Here is a 26,649-nt window from a genome sequence, read left to right on the forward strand (position 1 = left end):
TCACTGGTATTGACTGAATTTATTAATACATCCTATTAAATTTACATCTACAGCTAGTTTATTTGAATGAATTGGGAATATATTGGATATTAAGTAGCCAGAACGTTTTTTTCACAGATAGTTATTCTCCTTCACCCATAACTTGGATATTCATTATAATAAACTTAAGGGGCTACAGTTAATTGAGGAATGTCTATTTACATGCATATACCTATCATGTATATGAGCTTTGACTGTGATATATATATATATATATATATATATATATATATATATATATATATATATATATATATATATATGAACTTCCAGGTTCTAGTGCAATACAGGTTTGTAATACTTTATCCCTTTTTATGTATATTTCTTGGGATTTTACAGTTGTGTTTCACAATAGCTATGAGAAGTACATGTCCATGATTAATTTTACACGTTTCCTTTTGTTGACTTTTTGAGACGTGCACACAATCTCACAATCCTACTTGCTTGAAGTTGTCATTTAGAACATCATCCCTTGATATCCTGTGGAATATGACTCTGTAGTATTACATGTGGTTTGTAACTGCATAATGCAATAATTTGGTGAGATTTGCAAAAACAAGATTCCCATGGCAATCACTACTTGGCATCCAGGTCTATAATTGTCTCCTCCTGTTTTTTTTTAGTAGAATTATCCATTACACCAAAGAATGCTTCTTACTGGCATATGTGGTGGATGTTTGTCTCTGTAATAAAACATAAGGTATTTGATCAAGCCATTATAACAAAATGACACAGACTTGACCTTTTTTCTTATTCTAATCAGCTCTACATATTGCCAATATTCCATTATGACATCTTTTCAAAAATTCAACAAAGATTTTGCCTGGGCTTTCATCTTAAAACTGATACCATTTCTTAAACTGAGTTCATGAGAATTTGATAAAATTTAATGAAATGTGACACATCAAGAGCCATACATATATAAACAGAAAAAGTTTTAAACATTCTTAAATGAAATCTACTTTTTGCAGGGTTACTTAAAGTTCACTTGAGGTGCACTACGATGCAAAGATAGAAAAAGAAGAAGGGAGTTTCTTACTCTCAATACGACTAAATAGCAATACATACACTATGCATGGAGAAATAGTAATAAGGACTTCAACAGAATGAGTTGTGCACATACATGGATAAAGTAACAGGGAAAGAATTGCTACTAGATGTCTTGAAATAAATACCATCAACTAGCATAACAGAGGTTCAAACTTGAATTATACATTTTGTAATAATAAATAACTTATAATCAAATATCCCTTTTCCTCTGAACTTGGCACCAACTTTTTAGACAAAATGATTTAAATGACATGATGTCTTAATTCATAATGTACATAACAAACCTATTTATAAAACAATATTTTTTTGTTGTTATCATTATGTCTGAAACCAATACCGGTATTTTACCAAAATTGTTTAAATCACCAAAGCAATAATGCTCCTTAATTGATATTTATTGGCCCTGACAAGGATGTAATATTTCTTCCTTTGTTGGCTTGTTTTTTAGGTAACAGCCTAACTCAAAAGTTATAACTGGATTATGATTGGTAATTTGGTGGATTTTGGTGGCAATCCATTTGATAAATGAGTTGCCTTAGCCAAAAGTTTGCACTCTTTGAGTGCTTTTTTTAAAAGTTTTTTTATTGTTTTTCTGAGGCAGTGATTCAAAAAATAACATGAAAGAGTCCTATGAGAAATAGAACAAGACTATTAAATACTGAAGTACTGCAATAACAAATCATCAGAAAAAAATGATTTAGATTTGGAATGTTAAAATCAAGAACAAGCTGGCTACACCTAATCCAAAAATTAGCTGAAGAGCTTCAACAGTTTTATATAACTTTTTAACTTTTAAAATATTTGTTCATAAGGGGTTATCTAAACAAACTGTAAGTGTAACAATGAAAACCTCACATAATGTCACTAAGCTGTCAGTCAACTCAACATCAATGTGATCAACAGTGACTACAGCAAGCTAACATAGTTCAGATTTGCATTGTTCTTCTATGGAGGAACTAATGAGCATAACAAAATTTTTAATTCACTGAAACACTTACCAATTTTACATAGAAAAAGCCATTGAGACAAGAAAATAAGATGAAATCACATTAAATACCACATTAAAACTACATTCACATACTATATTTAATGGAATATAGTTGAACCTAAGACATGTTATCATTAAAGATACTAGTAAACCACCTAAATAACTGCTAAATGAAAAAAAATGATTTTGTAAATTTTCTTAGTTTTAATACTCTAATCCAATTTGATATTATATGCACTGAATTGTTTACATACATGTAGCTTGGTTAGCAACTACTTGTCATGAGTTTTTTACTCACACTGTAGTGTTCTGGCATGTGATTGACAGACAAAGAACGTGAATCCCTGTATTTGTCCTGGAAATCACAGGGCAGACATGTAATGGTGGCTAGGGTCTTCTTGTACTGGCTCTGTACATTGTCATTCATAGCACAGTGGAAGATGAAGATGAATAATCCCTGTAACATAATAAAATTGTTTTGCTTTGCTTTGAAAATTTTGAATCTTTGAAGCTTTATTGAATTGACAACAGGACTAGTATTTGAGTAAGATGTGGTTTGTTCAGCTATGATATTACATCAGTGGATGCTGTAACAGTACATTTGAAATGCAAAGTAATCAGCAGGTAACTGAAAACAAGCATTACCTAATGATGGTCTGATAAAGAATACATATCTTCATTATTTTCACTTTTACATACAATATACATGTCATAAAAATTATTGTGTGCCATGTCAAACATTCACTATAATTACTGTGCAATCAGATATATACATGTAGTTAGAAACAGACTGGACTCTGTCTAGATTTAGCCAAGACATGCAATTAAATGAAATTACCAGCATTTTAGTCAGAAGGACAAACATCTAATCAACATTTATGTTAAACCAGTTTGAGTCTTTCTATGTGTCTAAACACTACTTAAGACTAAGACAGCCTTCTTTTCTCTTACCTGGAAGGAGTTAAGTATGGTAAATATGTAAGCAAAGGCCATAAGGTCTTTGGTCAGATACAGGAATCCAAAGATCCATGTCAGTCCAAGTAAACACACCAGGATTGCTGAGCCTTTTAACCACAGTCTGCAAGTGCAATGTTGAAATGTTTTGTTTTTCATTTTCTTCTTTTACCTCAAGATAATAACTCAGAGTGTAATAATTTAAGCTATATCACACATAAAGGCACATGTGCATTAATATGACTCTATTAAATCTAGCCAATGGCAAAAGTGGAAAGACTATTTTACAACAACCACTACATATAGTCACCCAAATGTTTACATATAAAGTGTAAGACTGGGTTCCCATCCCTAGATTGATCTAACAGGATCGGTCCATCTCCAAGGGGTTTCTCGCTATATTGCTTTCAGCTTTAGCAGCTTAGATGTCTGGCACGTCTGCTAAAGCTGCTAAACGATAGTTAAATACCCCCTCTCAGCTGCAGTAGGCATGACAGACATCTAAGCTGCTAAAGCCACTTAAGTTAATTGCAATTATGCCAGAATCCCCTTGGAGATAGTTCGATCCAAAATTAGTACGATAGTCTCTGAGAATGGTCTCTAACAATGCCTGATTATAGGTCCTTGTATAAACTTGTTTTAAATAGTTATTGTAGTTTTGGTACAGTAGTTTTAGAATATATTGTGACATGTGCAGGTCACAATATTATCACTTTAAAAATCCATTAGTACCTGAAGAAAGACACAAAAATATCAGCTGCTATTCATTGACTAACCTCAACTTGTTTTTTGTGGACTGTTCTTTGTTGTGAGATACCACCACTCGCATGGCAATGATAAGAATAACTGTGTTGAACTGAAAATAAAACAACAATACAGTACACATTAATATGATACCTGTATTTTGTAACTTCGACATGACTTGCAGCACTGAAAATGTTGTAAAGGAGTATTTCCTATAAAAATTCTGGTTCTTTTCACAGTATAAAGGAGCTGTATAATAATGTCAGTTAGTAAATATTGAAATGAATTATAATGCACAACTTAAAAGCAAAACTTTTTTATTTCACTTTAACAATCAGACAAGCAATAAAAAACAGTAAAATTCATTACAATTGATGTAAAAATACTCATTGTTTCTGGAGCTAGTTGTTCATATGAATATTAATGCAAGTTTGAAAAACAAATATTTCCAAGGATTATCCCTTTTTATAGGGCATTTGAAAAACATGAATGACATTTTTCAGTTAATGCTACTCACAATGACTGTTACAGAAACTGGAATGGCAAAACTGAGGATAAACAAGTGCTCTGTGGACAGCCAACAACTGAAAAGGAAAATGCAAATAATATTGACATCATACAAAATACATAAAAAAATATTTGTATCATGCAGTGGTCTGTAATGGAATTGTATTTTAAAATATGGTATACTTCCACTATAACAGTCACTTATGGTCTTCTGGAATTTTTGTTTATGATTGATTATTTAGATTCAAGTGTTGGAAATTTTCTAGATAAAGTGCACACTACTCCCACTCTCTCCAATAATTAATAGACCAATAAAAATAGCACATGAAACATTTGAAGATTTCAGTGCAACTGTATGAAAGCAGCATATGGAGATGGCAATTTTGCAAATGGTCTCAAAATTTGATCCAGATATTACCCACTCCACTTCATCTCACACCGCATGATATGCATGCCATGATTTGCTTTCTCTTAGAAGAATTTCCTCTTCCTGAAACCACAACAGGTTTCTAAGAAAGGAAAACACAGAGAGAAGTGGGGGTCTCCAGCACAGGATGTGGAATTTGAAAGTTGGAAATGCCAAACAGACACTTTAAACCTCACAAAAATTACTTGCTTCGAACAGAAAATGCTTTCTAGAGAAATGTCAAAATGTATACAAAACTTACAACTGGAGCGTGCCATACCCAGATGGTCTAGCAGCTGCTGATATGGCAACAATAAAGGCAGGTAAACCTGTGACAAATTTAAATATTTAAATGAATGGCTAGTCTAATTATAAGAATGTGTTTAAGCATAAAAGGTAAACTTAAATTTATTTTTGGCAACCTTTTTTACATTATTAAATATGAAATCCAAACAGTTTTTGAAATGCGAATATGAACCATCAAATACATATCAAAATTATTTAATTAGTTAATTGTTTTTATCAATTAAGTTTACAGTTATTGTAGAGCATGAGTCATAGCATTTTTCTTTTATCAACTTTTCATCTTACCACTGGTTCCTTCGGGACCCCAAGAAGCTACAGTTTGAAGTGGTACAATTAAATATGTAAATTAAATTTCTGTGGGTTTCAGAATTTCCCATCTTTTCTTATGTAATCAAGTCGTTGGTAAATGTCACTTTGCTTTGGAAAAGAGACCTCACCTCTGTATGTCACAGTTCAGATTCAGATACAAGCAGATTACAAGCAGATTACCTACCAATATACATACATTAACATACATACCATAACCCATTAAATAAAAATAGAGGGAACGGCAATTTTTGGACTCGAATACTTCAATGACCAGCATATACAGCTGCACTCCCTCTAAACACATCCATGCAAAGGCAGCGAGGAAGAAAAAATGGAGAAGGGCTGCTACAATGGCACAGCCAACCTGAATTAGAGCATTAAAGCATTTATCTATGTGTAACTTTTTAAATGACATTAAAAAGTTTTTAAAAGTTTAAATCAAAAGTTTATAAGTTATAATAATTGTTGTAAATATTTAACTGGGCAATGAAATCAAACATTATCTTTCAAAGAGTATACATATCTAATGCTTTTCCATCTTATCTATACCATATCTTCTTGGACCACTTACCTGGTTCTGTGTTTTGTCCACTCCTGCAAGAAACACAGTCTCTGCCAATAGAAGGCAAAGACACAGATTCCTGTGGATAACATTTCTCAAACATCGCAAACTCCTGAAATAAGAAATTCATTAAAAAATAAAGTGTTTTAAGTATGACAAAATAAAGGTATGATGTAAATAATCATCTACAAAGATTTGTAGGTACATGTATCAAACATGTCAAATGACAACTGATTTATATGGTCTTTTTGCATTACATTTGCTCAAATCATGGATAAATAATAACTCTAATTTCAACATGATAAAAGTATTCAAAAACACAGTGGTTTGGGGAAGTACTAATTTGTTTAATTCACGTGCATGGGAGATCATACTTATTACTGAAGTTGAAAATAGAAATGATGGTAATGTACAATAACTTGTTTTCTTCACCCACCAAAATTTGTGATGAAGAACAATTTTGTATTTCTCTAGTTTCTGTCAAAAATGATCCCTGAGATGACAAAAAAAAAAGAAAAAGACAAGTTTTTTGCAAGATCACAATCTACGAATAGATGTTCAATTGTTTCCATCCTTGTACTACATAAATTGCAATGAGGATTATCAACTATTTTATATTATAACAGTAAGTATTTTGTCCCTAGAATTCTATGAATACATCTAAAATTAAACCATCAGAGTTTGGATTCTTTTATATCTGTCAGGAGATGATTGTAGCTAAGATTCCATGTTATTGCATTATTAAAAGACCTTTCCCATTTTATTTCATTTTTAGGGGTTTAGTACAGTTTTTTATAAATGTATCATAAATCGCTTTACAGCCTTTTTTGTTTTTCCAATAATCATAAGCGGTTTGGGTATTTTTGGGTTATAGGTTTTCTGTGTAACAACTATTCTTTTTAAATTGGGAAATGCATTGTAGATAGCATTTCTTAGGCCAAAATATTTTGTGAATGGGAGGCGTATTTCGTATGCATCCGTGATTTCTCTATATGAAAGCACGTTGCCGTTTGAATCAAGTAAGTCAAGCACCACCCGGAAACCTTTCTAATATAATAGTTTTAAGAATACAGCCTTGTTTTCGATCAAAATACTTGGATTACGTATACCACAATGGAGCTTCCAGAAAATCTTGTGGGTCATTTTAAGAATACAGCCACAATTGGCTAAGTACAGCATTCTTATATGTGCAATTTATTCATAATCAACCAGAACTTAGGAACAGCAGTTTAAGATTTCACAGAATATCTCACCTGAACACTGTAAATGTGATGACACAGATAAGTAAACAGACAATAGAGATGGTACAACCCACTAACGTGATCACTGACAGGGCTCTTCCGTCTGCCTGGTCACTGTTTCTGTGAATCTAAAAACATTAGAAATTAGAATAAGTCTCTTTTAAAATATCAGTTTGATTTGCACTTTGAACATGAGTAACAAGAAATAAACAAGGCAAATGAAGAGGTGGATGGCGCTGCTGACAGACTATTTTGAATATTACAGAAGTGAACAAGGCAATCAATGAGTGAGGACTTTGTGCAGAAGGCAACATTCAACATTTCTTAATCCCATTTACCTTTCCTACAGTTCCCCCTATGTCCATAAGGACAGCAAAACTTGTGAGGTGGTTGCAGGCACAAACCGTGTAAGTGGCATTTTCAGAAATTTTGCGGCAGCCTCTTGTTGACCAAGCTGGGGAACGCAAACTAAATAAAAAGTGGTAAATATGTTACAGCATAAAAGCTTAAGCATTGGCATTTTCTTCTTCTTCTTCTTTTTGCAAATTTCATCACTGCAGATGTTTATTGTCAAAAGTGTGGTAATGCTCATACTACCACATAACTTTCAGGTCAAATGTAAAATAATAAAATTTTTGAGGCATATGTATTTGATATTTTTCCACCAATTTGTCACCAACCTAAAAACAATTAAGTTATTTACATGAAATTTACCAGAAAGACCCATGTATACATGTATTTGCATGATAATGACAATGCAGTGTGCAGCAGTTTCAAAATTCACCCTATACCTCATATCCAAAAACACACATTTGGAAGTGTTTGCCAGTCCTTGTTTATAATGCTTGAATGTCACTGTGACTTGTTGACCATGGTCAAATTGAAATCCATATCCTGGTTTGACTACACTTGCAGATGCCACTTTTGAGTTAATAACCAGGGAAGATGTATTCTGCTGGCTGAAATGGAAAGCAAATAGAAGAGCAAATACTAGACATACTGTAACAGCTAAATTAAATAAAATAAAATATAAGATATTGGAACTTACCAATGCTACAGTGTATACTCCAAATTATCTTAGTTTTTTTAAATCTATTTAGCTTTACTGTCAGTCTATTAAATGCATGTTCTTCTTGTCAAGTGAAAAAATATATTATCCAATGCAGTCTTATATTTCTCAATTACAATGAATAAAATTTTGGAATTGACTTAACTGGTTTCACTAGGTTCTTTGCTATTCTTTTTTAAAATTTATTAATATAAGAACACAAAAAGTAACATTTAAAAAATTGATTTTCAAAGAACAAGTGTGTAGCACAAACAGTTAAACACATCTCTGTGTCCCATTGAAATAGTCATAAAAACCAACCTTTTGCTTCCATTTGGTAAAACCTGATCAATGGTGTCATACAAAACAAACACCAGTGACAGGTAATCCCCATCAGGGTTGTATTCACTCTCTAGGGCAGTAGAGGGAATAGATATGGAGGTTCCAAGATCCTGCCCATCTATATCAGGTGAGAAATTTAGTGACCTGTCTTCACTGATCAAAGACTTGTAAAACTGTCTGGACTCCACCACTGTAGGAAAACCAGTATACCAATATACACAGAATTATATCAAAATAATAGTCTTTTCTTTCTTTTCACCTGAATTATACTTCTTTTATAGAGACTAGAATGTTTATGAATCACAGTATTTGCACAAGGTATGGTGTAAAACTCGCTACATTGTCTGAAATAACTATTTGGTCATTATGTTTGTACTTAATGGGCAATGAATACAGGTATCTTATTTCAACAAGAGATCACCATAACTCCTAAATGTACCACCTGTAACCAGAAAAATAGTTAACAATTACACCTTTTTTGTTCTTTGAATGGATAAGCATACCAATATTATCTCTCTTCATCCTCTGCAGAGTAGTTGTCTGTGAGTCTGCCAGCAGGAACCCACTATGTTCAATGGAGGTCATCAATGAAGTGGCTACACCAACTTCTCTGTCCTAGAAATTGAAATCAGAAATATTAAGTTCTTAATAGAAAACAATTTTTATAACAATTGCACCTGTTTATAAAAAGTAACTGAAAATGGTTTCATTTTGTCTAGCATAAGGCTTGTTAATTGTGTTTTACATTGAAGATTTACTCTTTTTCACCTCTTTAATTTGATTCCAAGCAGGCAGTGTTTTGGGACTGAGCAAGCTACTTCCAAGTGTCACAGTTGCCTGTTAAGACAAAATAAAATACATGAATACAGTGAGTTTATAATTAAAAAAAAATCTTTACTGAAGTGTGACAGGCATTTAAGCCCCCAATATGTTCAGAGGGTAGAGGGGCATGCAATGCTGAATACATGTACCCTGCAGCTATATGGAACAAAACAAGTACACCAATGTATTTTCGCAGGTATTTGTCTATTCAGTAAATGGTAACAAATCTTTAATTACATTATCATCATTGATTATAATGAATGCAATAAGGGAGGGTTTATGGATTAAAAAATTAATGACATTTATCTTATACTTTGATCTTTCTTGCAGCAGTTTCTTGAATATTGGTAAGATAATTAAAACCGAAAAACATTGTTTACACATTACCAAACTTCCAATCCTCAGTGAAAGAGATGTATGCACTAATGGGTCTTGTTTTTATTATCTATCCTGAGCTTACCCGGGCAAAACTTTGAATTGAAGCCTCTTTCTGGGTCTCTGTAGTGTTTTCCACCCTGGTTATCTGCCTGTTGATTAAATTTGGCAGGAGATCTCCAATAGCTATGATGTCTCCTGGCTCCAGCACTGCACTCTGTTCTAGAGACACTGTGAGGTTGGTTATGACTGGGCCTGGTGACACACTTGCATCAGAATAGAACTACAGAGAAAATATTACAATCACTTTTAAGTGAAAACACATAAAAATGACCTTTGCTCAAGATTTCAAGAAGTATGTCTAAGTAAATTACCATTACATCATATTGAACAATGTTTTAATTTTCTTATATCAGTTACCTTGTGGACAATGTTGGCCACCCATGGATGGGTGCAATCAGAGTAGTCTGGGCCATCGCTGTGCATTCCTGTGACTGGGTTACATTCCCACCAACCAACACCTAGAATTACATGTCAAATTTATAAGTAGAATGTTGGAATTTGTCTCTGTGTCTCTGAAGTACATGTCTTCAATCACAATAAATTTAAGACTTTATTTTCCAGATGAATAGTCAAATTTGCCTTTGGCAAAAATGTAAATTTCCTTCATCTTATCGCAATATAAAACTGCCTTTTTACCCATTATTTTTTCAGACATTCTTAAGTCTTTCTGATGATTAACTTAACAAGTTTCATAACTGCCTTATCATTCTCACCGACTGTTCCCTCTGGACACTCTGTAACAGCATACAATCCAGTAATTTTATTTTCCCAGCTTACATTCTTTGTGCTGGGTACAAGGCATGCTTGTGGAACCCTGGCATATACTGGTCTCCCTGTCCGCTTGGAAATGGCTATAACAGTGGTGGATAAGGTGGTGCTCGTTTGTGTAGTTGTAGTTGGTAAAGTGGTTGTGGTGGTAGTTCTGGTTGTGGCAGTTGTTGTAGGCATTTTAGTTGTGGTTGTTGTAGGTGTGGTTGTTGTTGTTGTAGGTGTTGTAGTTGTTGTAATAGGAGTTGTTATTGTTGTTGGTGTTGAAGGAGTAGTTGTTGGTCTTGCTGTTGTAGTAGTTGTTGCTGTCACCATTGGCAGGGTGGGTCTCACAGTTGGATAAGCTGCCCATACTGACTGTGGGTCACCCGCTGAAAAAAAGCAAAACAAGTTGGTCATAAATATATTAATTTAAAAAGTTGCATATATAATCTCTTAATGTCCTATATGGTCTCTAAAGCATTTCAATGAAGGTTACTTTTTAGAGTCTTAGGCAAGTTTATTGCATTACTTTTAGCTTAAGGTATGTGAAATGAAATACTTTTCAGTAAACATAGATGTTATTTCTGTAACCAAAAGCAGAACTGTTTGATCCATTAAACTGTATCACCAGCAAACAGCATTTTGGGATTGCTAACATTTCAACGTTACTTTACACAAAATGAGAATCACTTTGTGATGGGAAAAAATGTTGAATGTTATTTCTTACTTAGAATGTATTCACAAACAAAGATCTTTCTTGCATTGCAAGGGGTGTCAAACCATTGCAGCAGCTGTTGTTGACCTGGTTCTCTGTTCCTGACATAGCCCATGGCAACACAGTCATTGCTCTGGGATGGGGTGTGGGGAGCCCAGTTCCTAGAATATAACAAAAATATGATGTAGTGTATTTGAACCGCATTCAGACTGGTTTGAAACTAAAAATGCTTCTAGTCTTAGAGGCCTCAACAACATAAGGCATCTCACTTGACCTTGACAATTGCAACTGAAAGTTACTGGAATTACCCATCAAGTTTGTACATCTCACTAACTCCAACTTTTAATTACTTTTTTTTAACTCATCATTTTATGTTATTTAATACAAAACTGTGTTTTCTTGCATGAACCCTCCTTCTCTTACAGTGCTTTCAAATTATCTTTTTCCTCTTACAGTGCTTTCAAATTATCTTTTTCAAGTATCAATTGCTAATTATAAAATATAATTTTGAAAATTTAATTTAATTCATCAATTTCATTTCAATTTAGTCAGCAATTACTGCAAATAATCTTCAAAGAAATTCTTCAGATTATGCTGAGGAGGAGATACAATAGTTCAGTCAAACTAAGGTTCATCTCAAAACAGCTTTTTCTGGTACATTGTATCACAGTGTGCCTTGGTATGTTTCAGAAAGCTGCAACCGACTCCCATTCCTTTTTTGTGAAAATGAGTGAGCTATAATGCAACCAGGTTGTACTACTGGTACTCTGGAACTCTAAGCTCTATTACCACTTCCACTGTCCCAAATGTATCCAAAATTTGATCTGCATATATACTGTTATTGCTGAGCTGACAAAACCTCTGCTTTTAAGGCCAAAGTGCCTTATGCAGCATCAGCTAACTTAAAACCTTCAATCTTTTTGCTGTTTTTAGTAAAAGGGTTTTAGTTGCTCCCAAAGGAATACTAAAAGGAAACGAATGAAAACTATAGATTATATGGGATATAAAAAATGACAATTAAAGCAATTATGTTCAGGAAACTGTACAGGCAATTCATATCCTGTCTGATGAAGTTTGCCAATAATTAGAACAAAAGTCTACTATAAGTATACAAACCATTCATCACCATGGCTTAATGAATGTATCTGATTTATGTACCTGAACAGCTGATATTTTTGTTTTATGATTCTTTTGTTTTGGTGCTTTTCCCTGACATAACATTGTGTACAATTGTAATAAGACTAATGAAGATATAACATGTATAGCTATTTATCCTTTATTCCACTTTTTTAAAGTGATGATGTGGATTTTCTTCACATTATACACAGTTCAGACATTTGGGACAAGTTTAGAAGTGGGTTGAAATGTTACTGTTTATTCTAGCCCTGAAAGGTGGGGATTGGCATTAGACCCCCTTCCACTCAATATCCCAATAAATTAATATTGTGAATGCAAACATGCCAAGTGAAACACTATGTTATAATATTTTTTATTTCTGCTCTTGAAACCCCAGTAAAATAATAAGATCTGCAATCTGTCAATTATCTTACCATTTATATCTCCCTCTTTATTGTTGTGTAACCATATCCATCCATATCCTACACATCCTTGACTGTCAATTCCTTCACATTCAAAGGTCATTTTTCTTATTACCTCCGCCAAGGAGGTTATGTTTTCACCTGTTGTCTATCTGTCTGTATGTCTGTCTGTCATCAACATAACTCAAAAAGTTATGGACCGATTTTGATGAAATTTTCAGGAACTGTCAGAAGTGGGCCAAGGAAGAGATGATTAGTTTTTGGTGGTGATCGGGATCAATAATCAATCAATAATCAATACTCAAAAATATCGAAAATTTAGGGGTGAAAAGGCATTGGATGGAGACTTTGCTGCCTTGGCGGAGGTCTGCGCTCTCTGAGTGCTTTTCTAGTTCAATAATGATCAACAATAAAGATTTGTGCATTTTGAGAACTTCAATCTCATTAGCAACCCTCTGTGATATATATACATACCTATACTGTGCACGGCTACCACTTATCCAGCGAAAATTGCTTTCTCCAGGTTGCCTATGTAATCCTAGCCATACATCATCATTATTTTTATCTTGCAGCACAAACACCAGGGCTTCTTGGAGTCTTTTTTGAACCATTCCATTTGATACAGTTACTAAATTTCCTGTATAAAGAAATTTGATTAATCTGCTGTAATCATTGTGAATGGAAAAGGATTTAAAGCATAGAAACTATAAAATAAAAATGCAATTTTTAAAAGTCAACAAACAATGATAAAGTATATAATTCTAGGCTATTATAACTTGCCAACCCAAATGACAAATACACACACACACAGAGAACCTCTGAAAATGAATTCAATTTCTGAAATACAATAAAAACTGGATTTTTTACAAAATTTTATTCTATTTTATTTTATTCTTATTTTATCATCCAATCACACGAACGAAAAAAAAAAAAAAAAAAAAAAAGATATACCAAAGAAACTGACAGAAACTGGTTCTGACCACCCAATTTCATATTATTAGTCAGTTAGCCTTGAACTGCCAGTGAGATGTTCACAAAAACATGTACTCGTTCTCAACAGGTGGCTAAATAGGAAGTATGGTGCACTTATTTCTCCCAAAATTATGGTATATTGTATTAACTAAACACCATTCTCTAGACAAATGATTTCCTTTGTATGGCATTCATTAAGTTTCCAGTGCTTTTTCAGAACTACTTCAAAGACTTGCCTAACCTACAATACAAACCTAGAGACAATTCACTGGCCAAAACAGTTAACTATAGTTCTTGCCATAAAAAATGACATCTGGCAACCTTAAGTCAATTACAAGCTGCTGGATACTGGCTGTTATAGCTTGCACAATAACAATCAGTTCTTTTCGCATTTGGAACACACATTGCCGTAAGTGGTAGAAATAATTTTACATATTGAAAGTCATAAAGTATGTCCTCACCTCTTAGAGCTGAGCAAGTCCTCTGTGCATCTGTCCATGAAACTCTCCGGTTAAAGCTTCTCTCATAATGTATGGCAAAACAGTGCAGGTGCTCATTGATGGCCAGCAGGACAGAGTTAACTCCACAGCATTCTGTATCTGCAGATAGCAAATATTTTTGTTTCACAACAAGTTATTTTGAAGGATTCTGAGAGAGCCCTACATCTGAACAGCAGTCAGTTAAAGAAAATACAGTCTTTCATAATTGATTTCATCCAGTATATGAAAACAGGCAATATATTATTATTATTATTATTATTATTATTATTATTATTATTATTATCTATACCCCAAAAGACTTACAGTACTTGACTGTTGAAAGCAATTGCAAAAGTCAATGGAAACATTTATCAAAGGTACTGCATTTCTAAGCCTGACTTCATGCAACAATTCGCAGAAACAATTTTACAAAAATATGGTTTCCCAGAAACATTTGAGCAATCACAAGACAAATTGTACTTCTTTATGGGGTAACCATGCACAGTAATACACATTTCTTCATGTTCAATTTGAGGACTTTTTGTTTTATATTGCACAATTCATTTAATGAGGCATTCTTTTAACCTATGATGTGTATCTGATCACAATATCACCTCAGACGTTTCTCAAAGTGATTGGTTAATTTGATGCACTTAAAAGATTTATTACCTAAAAAAAACAACTTAAGTATCTATATCTCCTTAAAAAAAGTAATTCAGTGGGACTTTTAAGCATTTTTTTCATTAGTCATCCAAATTCTGTTACTATGACAATAAAATACAACAAATTAGTATAGGCAATTTAAAACATAAATACCCAAGGAACCCCAAAACTTTGACCACATTATTTTTGAAGTCTTTGGTTATTACAGTCATAATTATACCATTAATAGTAATCAAGTTTCAAATTAAATGGAGTTTCTAATAAATCTTTTGAGTGAAATGACAATTTGATCTTGGGTTCTTGTAATAATGATTAATTGAACATCTGACACTGATTGGTTTTAATGGCCAATTAATGCAAGAACTATTATGGGGTACAGTGTGCAAGAATGACAAAACCAACATTAGAACCTGAAAGTCAGAGGGGACCAAACGAACTACTTTTGAAACAAATCAATAGGATGACTCAGTAGTATAAGTTAATGCCACATACATTCCTCATCATAGTACAGTATTATAGTAAAAAAAAAAGGTTTTTAAGAAAATAGAAATACAATTCTATGTAAAAATAAATTGGGCCTAGCAACTATACAGCAAAGCTTCCAAATATAGTCAAGAAAAAACACTGTACTACCACTGCAAATTCTGTAAACCTCATCCAACTCAACTTAAATGCAAATCTGCCTGTTATCAACTCAACGGTTTGAGTTATTTTGCCATATTATTGTTTATTTTATGTACTCCACGTAAGCACATGCATAAATTCAGCTTTTTTTTCTCTTCTGCATACAAAAGTAGTAACATCATACAGATACTTAATTTATCAGTGGCTATCATCAAATACAAAAGTTTTTCTAAAAGCTTTGTAATTTAATGTTTTTTTTAGCTCTCTCTATACTCTTCCATACTCTCCTGGGGTACTGTCTTCATATTTTCAACTATACCTCTGCATATCTGTGCAGTATATGTAAATAGTACAATATTTGACTCCAAATGGTTTGGAACAAAACAGAATTACCATTTTCAGATATCCAGGTAACAAAGTTGTAGTGCAGCAAAATAAATGCTAAAAACAGAAAGAAAATGTTGACTTATGGAAAAACAGCAATCTTTCTACATTGACTACATCCTTTTGATGAAATCACCAAGTCTGAGGCAAAAACAGACAAACATGTATTGTGAACAAGGAACAGTTACAAACATGCTACAAATCAAAATGTTGATGACCATGGCAGTAAAACATGGTTTCTGTTATCTACATATTCCAGTGCCAATGGTGCAATATCCAAAAATGTTAAAAATAATCAGAACTAACGAAGGAACAATGTAAGTAGGACAATTTTTGACTTTGGTCTGTATTCTAATTTTTTTGGTAGCTCCAGCAAGTTTGAATTTAAACAGAATGTCAATTGGAAGCAAAGATGAAATATATATTAAAATGAGAAAGATAATATCTTCAAAAAAAAAAAAAAAAAATCAATCCAATCAATATATACCCTGTATAATGCAGGTCCATTTTCAAACCTCAGCTGCAGATATCCAGAGGGTAACTCAAGCAAGATAATGGCAAATGAAGACTGATTCCAAGTTAGTGTTGTAACTAGAATTGCGCATGGTTTTTAATCTGACTTAACCACTGAACTGGCTGATCACTACAAGAAGACACTTCAGGATCAGTACACAAAATAAAGAATGCTGAGCTTGAACTTACAAATACAAAAGTTTGTGAAAATTACAAGGAAAACATCTTGAGTGAATAAAATTGTGCTGCAGATGGTGCTCATTAACAGTTGAAGGTTCTGGAAGTCTCATACTATAAATCATTTCATGAAATTATACTACACTAGGCAATTCAGCATTAAAAAACAAATGAGTTTGTGTCACATAATACTGTAAGCTTCCTGTCAGCAGGAGACCATACGTGTGTATATGCCTGAATGTCTTCATTTCAGACCTTTAACAGATGGATGTGAATAATGTAACAGGTCAATGAGCCTGGCAAATATACAGACACTCAAAAGATAAAAATTTACTCAATCATATGCTTAAAGTAGAAACAAACACAATCATCAAAAATGGCAGCACACTTGCTTAGCAAGCAATGAATACATCATCTTGATTTATAAGCAAAATCATTTATTTTATACATAAAGGGCACAGTAATGCAGGAACTTTGTCATGTATATCACAGACAACAGTCTTCTTCAAGTAGTCAGTCTGGAAAATGCACCATTTGTTCTTAATCAAAACATATAGCTTTTCAAAAATCAAATTTGAATTATTTAGAATGGAAGCAATTTGATTCATTTTATGCATAGAGTAATGCCTTTGCAATATGCCAACCCTGAGCCTCATACACTGCTTGTATTAACTAAATAACATCATAACAAAGTATTAAAGAGATAACAACTCTATATATCATTTATGAGATAAATAATTTCACAATAAATACATTGTAAACAACACATGGAAATATAATAAATTCCAATTTCCCCCGGAATGGCAGTTTTTGCAATTATTCTAAAATCTATGGGCCACATAGAACTTCAAAGATGGTAACACTCTGTAATAATCTTAAGAAATTATAACAAAGATTAAGAGATTATTACAAAGACCACACCTTAAAAAACTATTATCATTGGATGTGCGAACAGATTTATTAACTATTGACAAGTATGGGAAATGTCTAATGATAGACAACAACCAATGTATACTCAAGTGGTCTCACTGGTCTGTAATATTGCCTCTGAAGAAAAAATTGCAATTCAATGCATTAAACATTAACAGAAAAAAATGAATGTTTAAACATATTAAGAAAGCTCAAAAAAATGGGACAAAAAAAAAAAAGAACAATATTACATAACAAGGGTTGCATTCTAGATAGCATTAACCTATGCCAAAAAAGCTCAGTCTGTTGAGCATATTGCTCTTCAACAATTTTCTGAAAACTTTTCACAATTAACTTATGGCAACTCCCAAAGTCAACCCTTAAGCAACAGTGAAGGCAATTAAGGCCAGAAATGTTTCAAGTAGGAGAAAATGTAGTGGATGTGAAATCTGCATTTTTTCTTAACACTGCAAATAATCTCCCTAACAGAAAAAGAATTTGGTGTAGAATACAATTTTACCCAACACTGGAAACTTTAATCAATTTATGCCAACTGTCAAGAGCAGTTCTTCCGCACTTAAAGTGGGTATAAATGTCAAAATGTAAAGAAGTCTAACAGAAATTCTCCCACTGAGTTCACCACATAACCACAGATCCCCTTCCTCTGCATCAAAATCTATGGTCCATGTCATTTGAGAGCATTTTTTTTTACACAAGAGACCATGCAGCTACTTCACAATGCTATTAATATACATAACAACTTTGATATTCTCTAGGATACCAAGTGAAAATGAAACAAGGCACAGTGATCAAAGTATTATTATGACCAAAGGAAAAAAAAGAATCAACTAGAATGTAACCTTGCCAATGTACAAGCTAGGACAATGGAACAAATGAAATACTTTAATACATCATAGGATATTTTTAAGATACTAGATGATCAAAAAGTAAATTCAAATCTCCATCCTTTTCACAGCGTGTTACTGAATTTCATACCGGAAAGCACGATACATAGAATAAAAATGTTTACATTTTAAACCTTATATCTTGCCCAACCCTAACAGCACAACCACTTAAATACTTAAGGGCCCTCTGAGCGGGTTCATTGACTTACTGTAGGGTATGGTGCATCCTGGTAGACGGATATTGATATTACAAAGTCTCTGAAGGGTTTTTACTCATAAACCAAGTAAGATTTTTTAGCCTCTGAAGATCCAGAGGTAAGATGTCAAAAAAAAAAAAAAAAAAAAAATGTGAATGCTTCTTTTTTTCAGTTAATTACTTTGGTTAGCCATTACTGAGATTAGCCATCATTACAAAGATCCAGTAGTACTTAAAATGGATGTAATGGGCCTTTGGAGTTACAGATTTTGGACAAATGGACTGTTGGAGTAATGGCACATCAGAAAAAGATGCCTTTTAGTGACAGGCCTTTGGAGTAATGAACAATGAACTGTCAGAGTTCAGGGTAAGAAACCATCAGAATCACTACCCTTCAGAGTAATGACATATCTATTTACTGTCTCTTTGGAGTGATATACACCTGCCATTGTGGCAATGAAGTATTTCTTTTTGCAAACTAAAATTTATAAAACTATGCATGCACATTGCACTTTTTAATGGGAATCATCCAAGATAGCCTAAAGAGTCAGTTTAAAGTCATAATTCTGTGGGACTTGGAATAAAGTGGGGTCAAAAATAATTGCAGAGTAGCTAGTGTGCTGTTACAACAAATAAAAAGCTGACTTTTGCACAACAGTATGCCATATTTTAGGTGTCACTTTTGTAGTTTTCTAATAAGACATTCCCTACACAAACACTTGCAGTCTTATTTAAAAAAAAAGAGTTACCCCACCTCATGGGAATTCTCATATGACATCATCAGTTTTGAAGGTCTTATTAAAGGTTATCTTGTATTATTCCAGTTAACCAATTGTGGTTTCTAAAGAGTTTGCAACACCCTTTAGATATTTCTATTGAATAATTTCACATAACTGTCATTTAGTCTTAAGAAAGTGTGACAAATAATTTTGTTTACCCTGAAGCTATATAAATATAAAAAAGCATCATATATATTTTGTTTCCATAGTTACACAATGTCAATGATGGTACACTATTGCACATTAAAGAGAGAGAGAGAGAGAGGGAGTGGAGACTTACCCATCATGCCCTGAAGTGTGATATTCATATTTTGAAAACCAATCATGCATCCTGTTGCTGTGCTGACCAACAACACTAGAAAAAAAGATGTTCAAATATTAATTTAATTACACTCTTTAACTAGATTTTTTTCTAAGTATGAATAAAATTCTTACAGAAATATTGTCATGTTCTTACTTATGTACAACTTGCAGAGACTTGAGCTTGATCCGTTTTCCTCGTGGCATTATGAACAATAAACAACATTTTCTTTTTAATGAATAACAACAATAACAACCATTTTTCTAATAAATTAACAATTATGGAATTATATTAAAAAACTACTAATGAAAGTATTTGGTACCTTAATACTATCTTTATTTAAGCAGTTAAGCAAACATTAAATGTCTACTTCTTAGAGCTTCCATTGTTAAACTAGATGATATTCATAGCCTACTCACTTCCAGTTTCATGCAAAAACTCTGCAAATAATGTCTTAATCATAACTGCATGATGTTGATTGGTACTAGTGTACTGGTATACTTTTTGCAAAAGATTTCGAGTTGAAAACAATAGATTTATAGACCTATGCTCATCCAGTTGCTATCCACCCTAATGTTGAAGAATTAATGAATTGTGCTCTGTCACATAACAATTGTTATGTGTTAAAAAAGAAATTTTTGTCTCACATTTTGCATTGATATAAATGGAACTCCCAAGGGACAGACCTCTGCTAAACAGCTTAATTCTCATAATTTTTTATCAGTTACTTACTTACTTACTTACTTACTTACTTACTTACTTAATTAACTCAATGTTCATAATAAATAAATAAATAAATAAATAAATAAATAAATAAATAATCAGCTTAATTCTCATAATTATTAATCATTAACAAGTCAATCAATTAACTAATTGAGTTATTTAATAACTGCTAGATTTATCATCAATAAAATCTACCCATTTTTGACTTATTCTGAAAATTTAATTAAAATTTATTACAGACAAAAGGACAAACAGACAAACAGAACCAAAAACACCACCTCCTTGTCAGAGGTAATAATTAACTAATAATTAACCATTAATTCATAAATGGTTCACCATTGAAATCTAGATGTCCTTTTTTACTTGGTTCAGCCCCTTCAGACAATTTCTTAAAATTTTTATCAGAATTGTCCTCAACTTTTTCCATAATGCTGCTAACAGACTTGCCTGAGGTAAACAGTGGTCACAAACCATTAAAAAATAATAAGTTAATGTATCTTTATGTACATTTGGATAAGATAATTCTCAATGATATCATTTCTCCAGATACTTGGAACATGGAACCACCCACAGTAGGCAAAGACAGTTTGAAAGATTAACAAGATTTAACACATGTTATACTAGATCAATGTGCTTCCAACTTCAAAGTGGTGTCCCTAAGAGAACAATGCACTATGAGGTGAAGAACAAGAAACTGTACAGTCTTCACAAGTGTAAGTCTTGAACTATAACTCATTTACTGTCCATTTAGATGGAACCTTGGGAATGAATCCAACGCTTTGTCAACAGATACCCAACTACTGAAATTTGGTTATGTACATTGATCATGACGCCTGTACTAGTGCTCTTATCATTTTGTCTAGAGGGTGAGAATTGTTGTGGATAATTGCAAAATCTGTCTTACACACCCCTTTCCACTGGATGCTTGTAATTGCATACTTCAATTTCATTAAAGATTAAAAAAATGAACTTTATAAATTGAAAAACCTTTGAGAGAGAGAGAGAGAGAGAGTCTATGGCCCCATTCAGAATGGATGATCCAAGTACTAACTAATCCACCAACTAAATATGGCCGACCACACTTCAAAAGAGATACCACTGATTCTCGATGGTCTCTGCACCTTCACACACGCTGTCGCTGCAGGGGCTTAGCACTTAAACCTCAGAGCCGAGATTTAATCCATTTAATGGCACGTGTGGAGGCAAGGAGACCATCAGGAATCAACGGCATTGCTTCTGAAGTGTGGTCAGCCATATTTAGTCAGCAGATCAGGAAGTACTTGGATCATCTATTCAGAATGGGGCCTACATGAAAGGAGAGTACTTCCATCTGTAATATTGGTTCTTTTTCATTTCAATGCTAATTGAATATCCACAAACCACAACTTTTCATTTTTATTTTTTGTATACATCAGAAAAAACTCTTAAGGTGGGTTATAACACCATCACTATTGACATATAAATTGAAGTTATTACATGTGGCACTATGTATCTGTCAGGTGCAATGGAAACATTGCCAAGCCACTGAAAGAAATTTTGAAGTATAAAGCAAAAGCAACAGCCATTTTCAATCAATTAATAACCTTGTTATTGTTGAATGTCATGCAACATGAAGTTCCTGTCTTTCATTGTGGCTTGTTATTAAATAAGAGACCATTCCCACAGATATTTAGATCAATTTATCCCCCAGGAGAGTCTCACTGAATTGCTGTCAACTTGGCCGTCTTAAATGTTTGTCATGCCTAGTAAAGCTGTTAGAGGGTAATTATCTTTAGCCTAGCTGATTTGGTAGGCATGACAGTCTAATATTCACCTTTTATATTTCCTTTAGTTCTTCTGACAGCCCTGTTCATATAGTCCAACTCATTCTTTTTCATAATTTGATATCAAAATACTGTACCTGTAACCAATTGTCCCAATTCAAAAGTTGAGTTATCTCTTGAATCATGGATATTTGGCATAAATTCCATATTACTATTTCTGATCTCTGCAGTTGCTGTAACCTTCTGCAACAAGACTGGACCATTGACATAAAGTTTCTACGTATATGTGGCTCAGAAAAAATCTTGGTGCCAACAGAAAGGTAAAAAAACAAGGGTGAGGCATGTCCGCAACCATCAATTAATGTATCCTTGCTATCATCATTTACCAGAGACTACTGGCAAAAGCAGCTACATGTATGTACCTCAGACACCTATGATGGATATATGCTGCAGTATACATGTTGTACAATGAGGGAGTGACACACACCTTGCAGGGACCAAGCACAAGTTTCATTCATTACACAAAACAGCATTTTAACAATAATATTTCCATATGTAGTTTTAACATTAATGGAAACTGTTAAAGGGCACGCTCTTTGTACATAAAAAGAAGATATACTTTTTTTATTAATCTCAATTCAACTTTCTTTTTAAGATACTGTAGTAACAAACCATTTAGTTTAGTTGAAAAATGTTTTTTAATGTTAGCAAGTCACTTTTGCTAAAATAGCAAATCTTATATTTTGACTTGGCAATTGAGTTCCACAACAACAATACAATTGCTGCACATCAAAAATATAATCCATTTCCAAGAACAGGTTGCTAAAGTGATTCAATTTGAAAGGTGAAACATGTAAATCCTCACCAGCTGATGAGGTACAACTAATAAAGACCTAAACCGTGTTTCCAGCTCTGTCTTCATGAATGTTACAAGTGGAACCCTAGTTCAACCAGAAAGCACTATAACCATGCATAGACTGCACACTTAAGACAACAGTTACTAAATTATCAACTCCAGTCATACTTCATTGTGGGTTTTTCCCCCCATTGAAAAGATAAAGTGATTACTGTATGGGTCCTGAGACTTTTGAATTAACATAACACTGGTGACTTAAGACAGATAGGTAAAAGGGTCAAGATAGAATGATATGTTGTCTGTGGAACTCATCATTCAAGGTCTTTATGTCCTAACAACTTAGGTCACTTGAGCTGGGTTAAACCTGACCAGCATTTATGACCACTTGTATAGATGAAACCTTCTAAATAAATTCAGTACAGTGTACCTTTGTACACTATTATGAATTTTATCCTATACTTAATGAAAGTATTCAAAATAGTTGTGTGTACAGTTAACATTCAGATGTGGCTGTTGATCAAATAAAATTGGGTGAAGGAGCATAGCTAAACCAATATTTACATTATTTGCCCATCCTTTGACTTTTTGCTTAAAGATCCTCTTTACCGTTAAGTACCTAATTTAAATGCTAATATTTGCCTTGCCTTCTAAAACATTCTTGAGCTTTAAAAACATAAAAGCTGTTTTTAAAAACCAAATGCCCACTTAAGAACAAAACCAAGTCATTACAACTGATAGCTTATCTCAAGGCAAGGGAAACCTGTTGAAAAAGCTCTCACAAAAAGCAACAGAGCCATGAGAATATAAATGGTCCACAAATACATTGTGGGGCAATTTTACTGAGAATTTGACACACTAGTACAATCTGAAGCAATGGTTTAGTTATAGCCTTTTGAATGCCCAAGTTACAGCTATATCCAGTAATGTGAAAAAAAAGCACTACTAACCTTGAACGAGACATATTTTCAGTACAGCATCCAGCATCTTTATGTGTGCTGTACGTAAGCTTCCCTCTCAGATGCTGCTCAAACTCACGTGCTCAAGTAGTCTAACACCTGTATTATACATAAAACCTGTATTAGACATAAAGTAAAAAGCAAAAGTTCATCAGTATATCACACTTAATTAGCTATCCTTTAATATTTACTGGAAACGGTATTCACTTTAATGTTAAAAAAGGTGCATAGATTACACAAAACACCTTCCCTGTGAACTGGTATCTCTATTCAGTATGATGTTATAAACATCAATTTTAAGATGATGGCCTAAATTATCATTGTAAATTGGTATATGACTTCAAAAATTGTGCCACATAAAGCTCAAAAGTGAATCATGTATCATAGGGCTAGCTCCCATTGAAACTATCAGTCTCTGTAGATTGATCCAACTCTGTTGAATGCAATCAGTTGAACAGATTAACATGCTTTCCCTTCTTTTCCAGCATAATGGTATAAGCAAGTAAGGCCCAAACACATCACCAAATTTTCTATTAATTAGATTGTATAAAACATATTTTGCACATAACATTCTGAGAATGAATTAGTTGAGAAAAGTCTTTGTCCAGAAGGGCATCCTATTGGAATTAAAAACACTATATATTAATCTTTTTGACTGGTGGATAATGTAAGACCTAAACACAGCTCCCTTGACTACCACACACAACCATGAGCATTATTGCTGTTGCCATACTATTTTTTACAGACTTACCCCTTCTTTACACTTTTCAGCATAAATCCAACAGCACTACTGATATATTTTGTGTTTCCCCACTTCTCTATGAGCCATGGTGTCAATTCATAGATAGTGAAGTGGGAAAAACTGAAAGGGGGGGGGCAGTGGTAAATATATAAAAAACATGTTGAAACAGCAGTTATCATAATGTTCATAATTGTGTATAGTAGTTAGGGAGTCCTGAAACAGGTACATCAATTATTTGTGTTTGTATCAAAACAAACCTCATGTAGTTGTAGTGCTCTTAAGAAAGCAGACTCTATCCTTACTTTGACAGACAACACTTTTGTCGCCCTCATGCAAAACTCTACCCCCTCTCCTGTGGAGACCATGTCCCAAACCCAGCCTAGTAACAAGCAGACAGTCGCCACCAACTTTTTTTTCAAGATGAAAGAATTATACTGACAATAAAGCACAAGTGGTTCCATGTGTAATTCATTTAGATATTTATGAGCCATTTCTTCCAGGGCATAATATCCTCCCAAAATTTGTCAAGTCAAATTCAGCTGTTTTAGCTGATGAAAAATGCATTGGTTACTTGTGCATGGACATTTTTTCTCCCAAGCCAGTGTGAAAAAAATTCATATTTCTGGTAAAGCCACAAAACCAATCGGAAAGAAGTAGGTTAAGCTCAAGAATGGAGTAGATGAACGTTTTCATTACTAAAACATGAAGAAAAAAAGCTGCCTCTACACAAAGGTTTTAAAAATCCATGCACAAAAGGAGAAAATTTTAACTGCTAGTTCAAACAGACATAATTCGAAAGGAGCTTGGAAGAAAAGATGTTAAAAAATGTGGCACATTCACTACTGGTGCTTTGCCAAGCAGTGTTACTTCTTTCCTCAGAGCCCACAGTAACTTAATGCATGATGCAGAAAATTGTTGCATACTTTTCTCTTTTAAAACTTGAAAACAGAAGCTGCTTAAGTAATCATGCAATAAAGCAGTAACACACGACTGTTTCACATGTGTAGCTTACAGATTTCAAAAATTGAAATCGTTTGTATGGCATGAAGTTAAATTCTATTTCTGAGAAACCAATAATGAATACAATTGGCAAATAATTCTACTTTTGAAACAATAAAATAATTTTAATGCTCACCTTAAATGTGGTCTCTCAGTAGTTGTGCCTCGTGTTAGGTTCTTGTTTTGACAGTTAGTAAACTGATTCTTTACATTTTATGTCTGTATTCATCTACATGTACTATGGGACTAACCAGGCAACAAGTTCTCTCCTTGAATCTTTACCTCATCAATAATGCATTGCAATTATGTCTTCCATTCTGCTCTCATTGGACAGTCTCTTCAGCTTGAAAAACTTGACTCCACTATAAAATGTTTGCTTCACTGCCTTGAGTCTGTGCTTGAAGAATTTTTGAATGACTCATTCCAACACTCTCTGTGTTAGGACCAGGTTTCCTCTGAAAATAATACTAAACCACTGTATAGTTTCTCCCCCAAGTTTGACTTGTCACAGACTTGACCTCTATGTTGACCTGCAGCATGTCAATCAACTGATGAATAACTCCTTGTAGTCAGAGCTATGCTGTCTTATGTTTTAGTTAAACAAAACACTCCCTTTATCTTTTTATTGACTTGGTTGTTATTAAACCCAGTTAGCTGATGAAAGTTACCACGTTCACAGTGCCCTAAGTCAAAGGTCATATCTACTACTGGGATTTTATCAAGCACTGCTTTTTTCTCCATTAAAGTGCGTCACAAAGTATTCCTTGGAGTCTGTTTCATAACATATTATAACTGTGAGCAAGAAAATCCATTGTTTTTTGCAGAACAAGTAACAAGTCTAGACTAGGCCTATAGCAGTCATCCAATTATGGCAGATATGTACAAAATCTCCATTTTTCAAGTGTCTTCTCTTGAGAGGCTGTTACCAATATTGGTCAAATTCTAATTT

At 33.5% G+C, this 26,649-nt stretch overlaps 1 protein-coding gene and 1 long non-coding RNA gene across 8 annotated transcripts; one reads left to right on the forward strand and one right to left on the reverse strand.

The window, feature by feature from the left end:
• Window positions 1-26,649, reverse strand: LOC106165997 (adhesion G protein-coupled receptor L3). Of its 5 annotated transcripts, none has more exons than XM_086998842.1 (23): window positions 25,983-26,649; window positions 23,951-24,058; window positions 19,641-19,715; window positions 14,193-14,330; window positions 13,234-13,396; window positions 11,234-11,382; window positions 10,470-10,895; window positions 10,114-10,214; window positions 9,779-9,976; window positions 9,265-9,333; window positions 9,000-9,111; window positions 8,476-8,686; window positions 7,898-8,065; window positions 7,445-7,574; window positions 7,119-7,234; window positions 5,875-5,977; window positions 5,514-5,667; window positions 4,951-5,017; window positions 4,293-4,359; window positions 3,808-3,887; window positions 3,029-3,155; window positions 2,376-2,534; window positions 1-722 (listed from the first exon to the last, which is right to left on the reverse strand). In XM_086998842.1, the coding sequence occupies exons 2-23, from the start codon at window positions 23,985-23,987 to the stop codon at window positions 675-677; spliced, it is 2,898 nt and encodes a 965-aa protein (XP_086854968.1). In that variant the 5' UTR covers window positions 23,988-24,058; window positions 25,983-26,649; the 3' UTR covers window positions 1-674. The 5 variants fall into 5 exon arrangements, with proteins under 5 accessions (XP_086854968.1, XP_086854969.1, XP_086854967.1 ...); XM_086998843.1 differs by having other exon boundaries at window positions 25,952-26,649; XM_086998841.1 differs by having other exon boundaries at window positions 25,837-26,649.
• Window positions 18,470-23,568, forward strand: LOC147764808 (uncharacterized). 3 transcript variants are annotated; one of them, XR_015331689.1, is made up of 4 exons: window positions 18,470-18,700; window positions 20,624-20,675; window positions 20,931-21,097; window positions 22,378-23,568. It is a non-coding gene; the product is annotated as an uncharacterized LOC147764808 (long non-coding RNA). The 3 variants fall into 3 exon arrangements; XR_015331688.1 differs by lacking the exon at window positions 22,378-23,568 and having other exon boundaries at window positions 20,931-21,388; XR_015331690.1 differs by lacking the exons at window positions 18,470-18,700; window positions 22,378-23,568 and adding an exon at window positions 18,730-18,948 and having other exon boundaries at window positions 20,931-21,388.

Source organism: Lingula anatina, chromosome 1 (genome assembly GCF_051362555.1).
Source record: "Lingula anatina isolate TDL-2025a chromosome 1, LinAna3.0, whole genome shotgun sequence".
Classification (NCBI taxonomy): Eukaryota; Metazoa; Brachiopoda; class Lingulata; order Lingulida; family Lingulidae; genus Lingula; species Lingula anatina.

Bases quoted from the DNA above. Each gene is read 5' to 3' on its own strand.
- LOC106165997 (XM_086998842.1), bottom strand. From the start codon at position 23,987: ATGCTGGATGCTGTACTGAAAATATGTCTCGTTCAAG. The intron at 14,331-19,640 runs GTAAGTCTCCAC...TGCTATCTGCAG, and splicing joins CACACTTCAGGGCATGATGG to ATACAGAATGCTGTGGAGTT. The intron at 9,334-9,778 runs GTAAGCTCAGGA...TTGTCTTAACAG, and splicing joins CAATTCAAAGTTTTGCCCGG to GCAACTGTGACACTTGGAAG.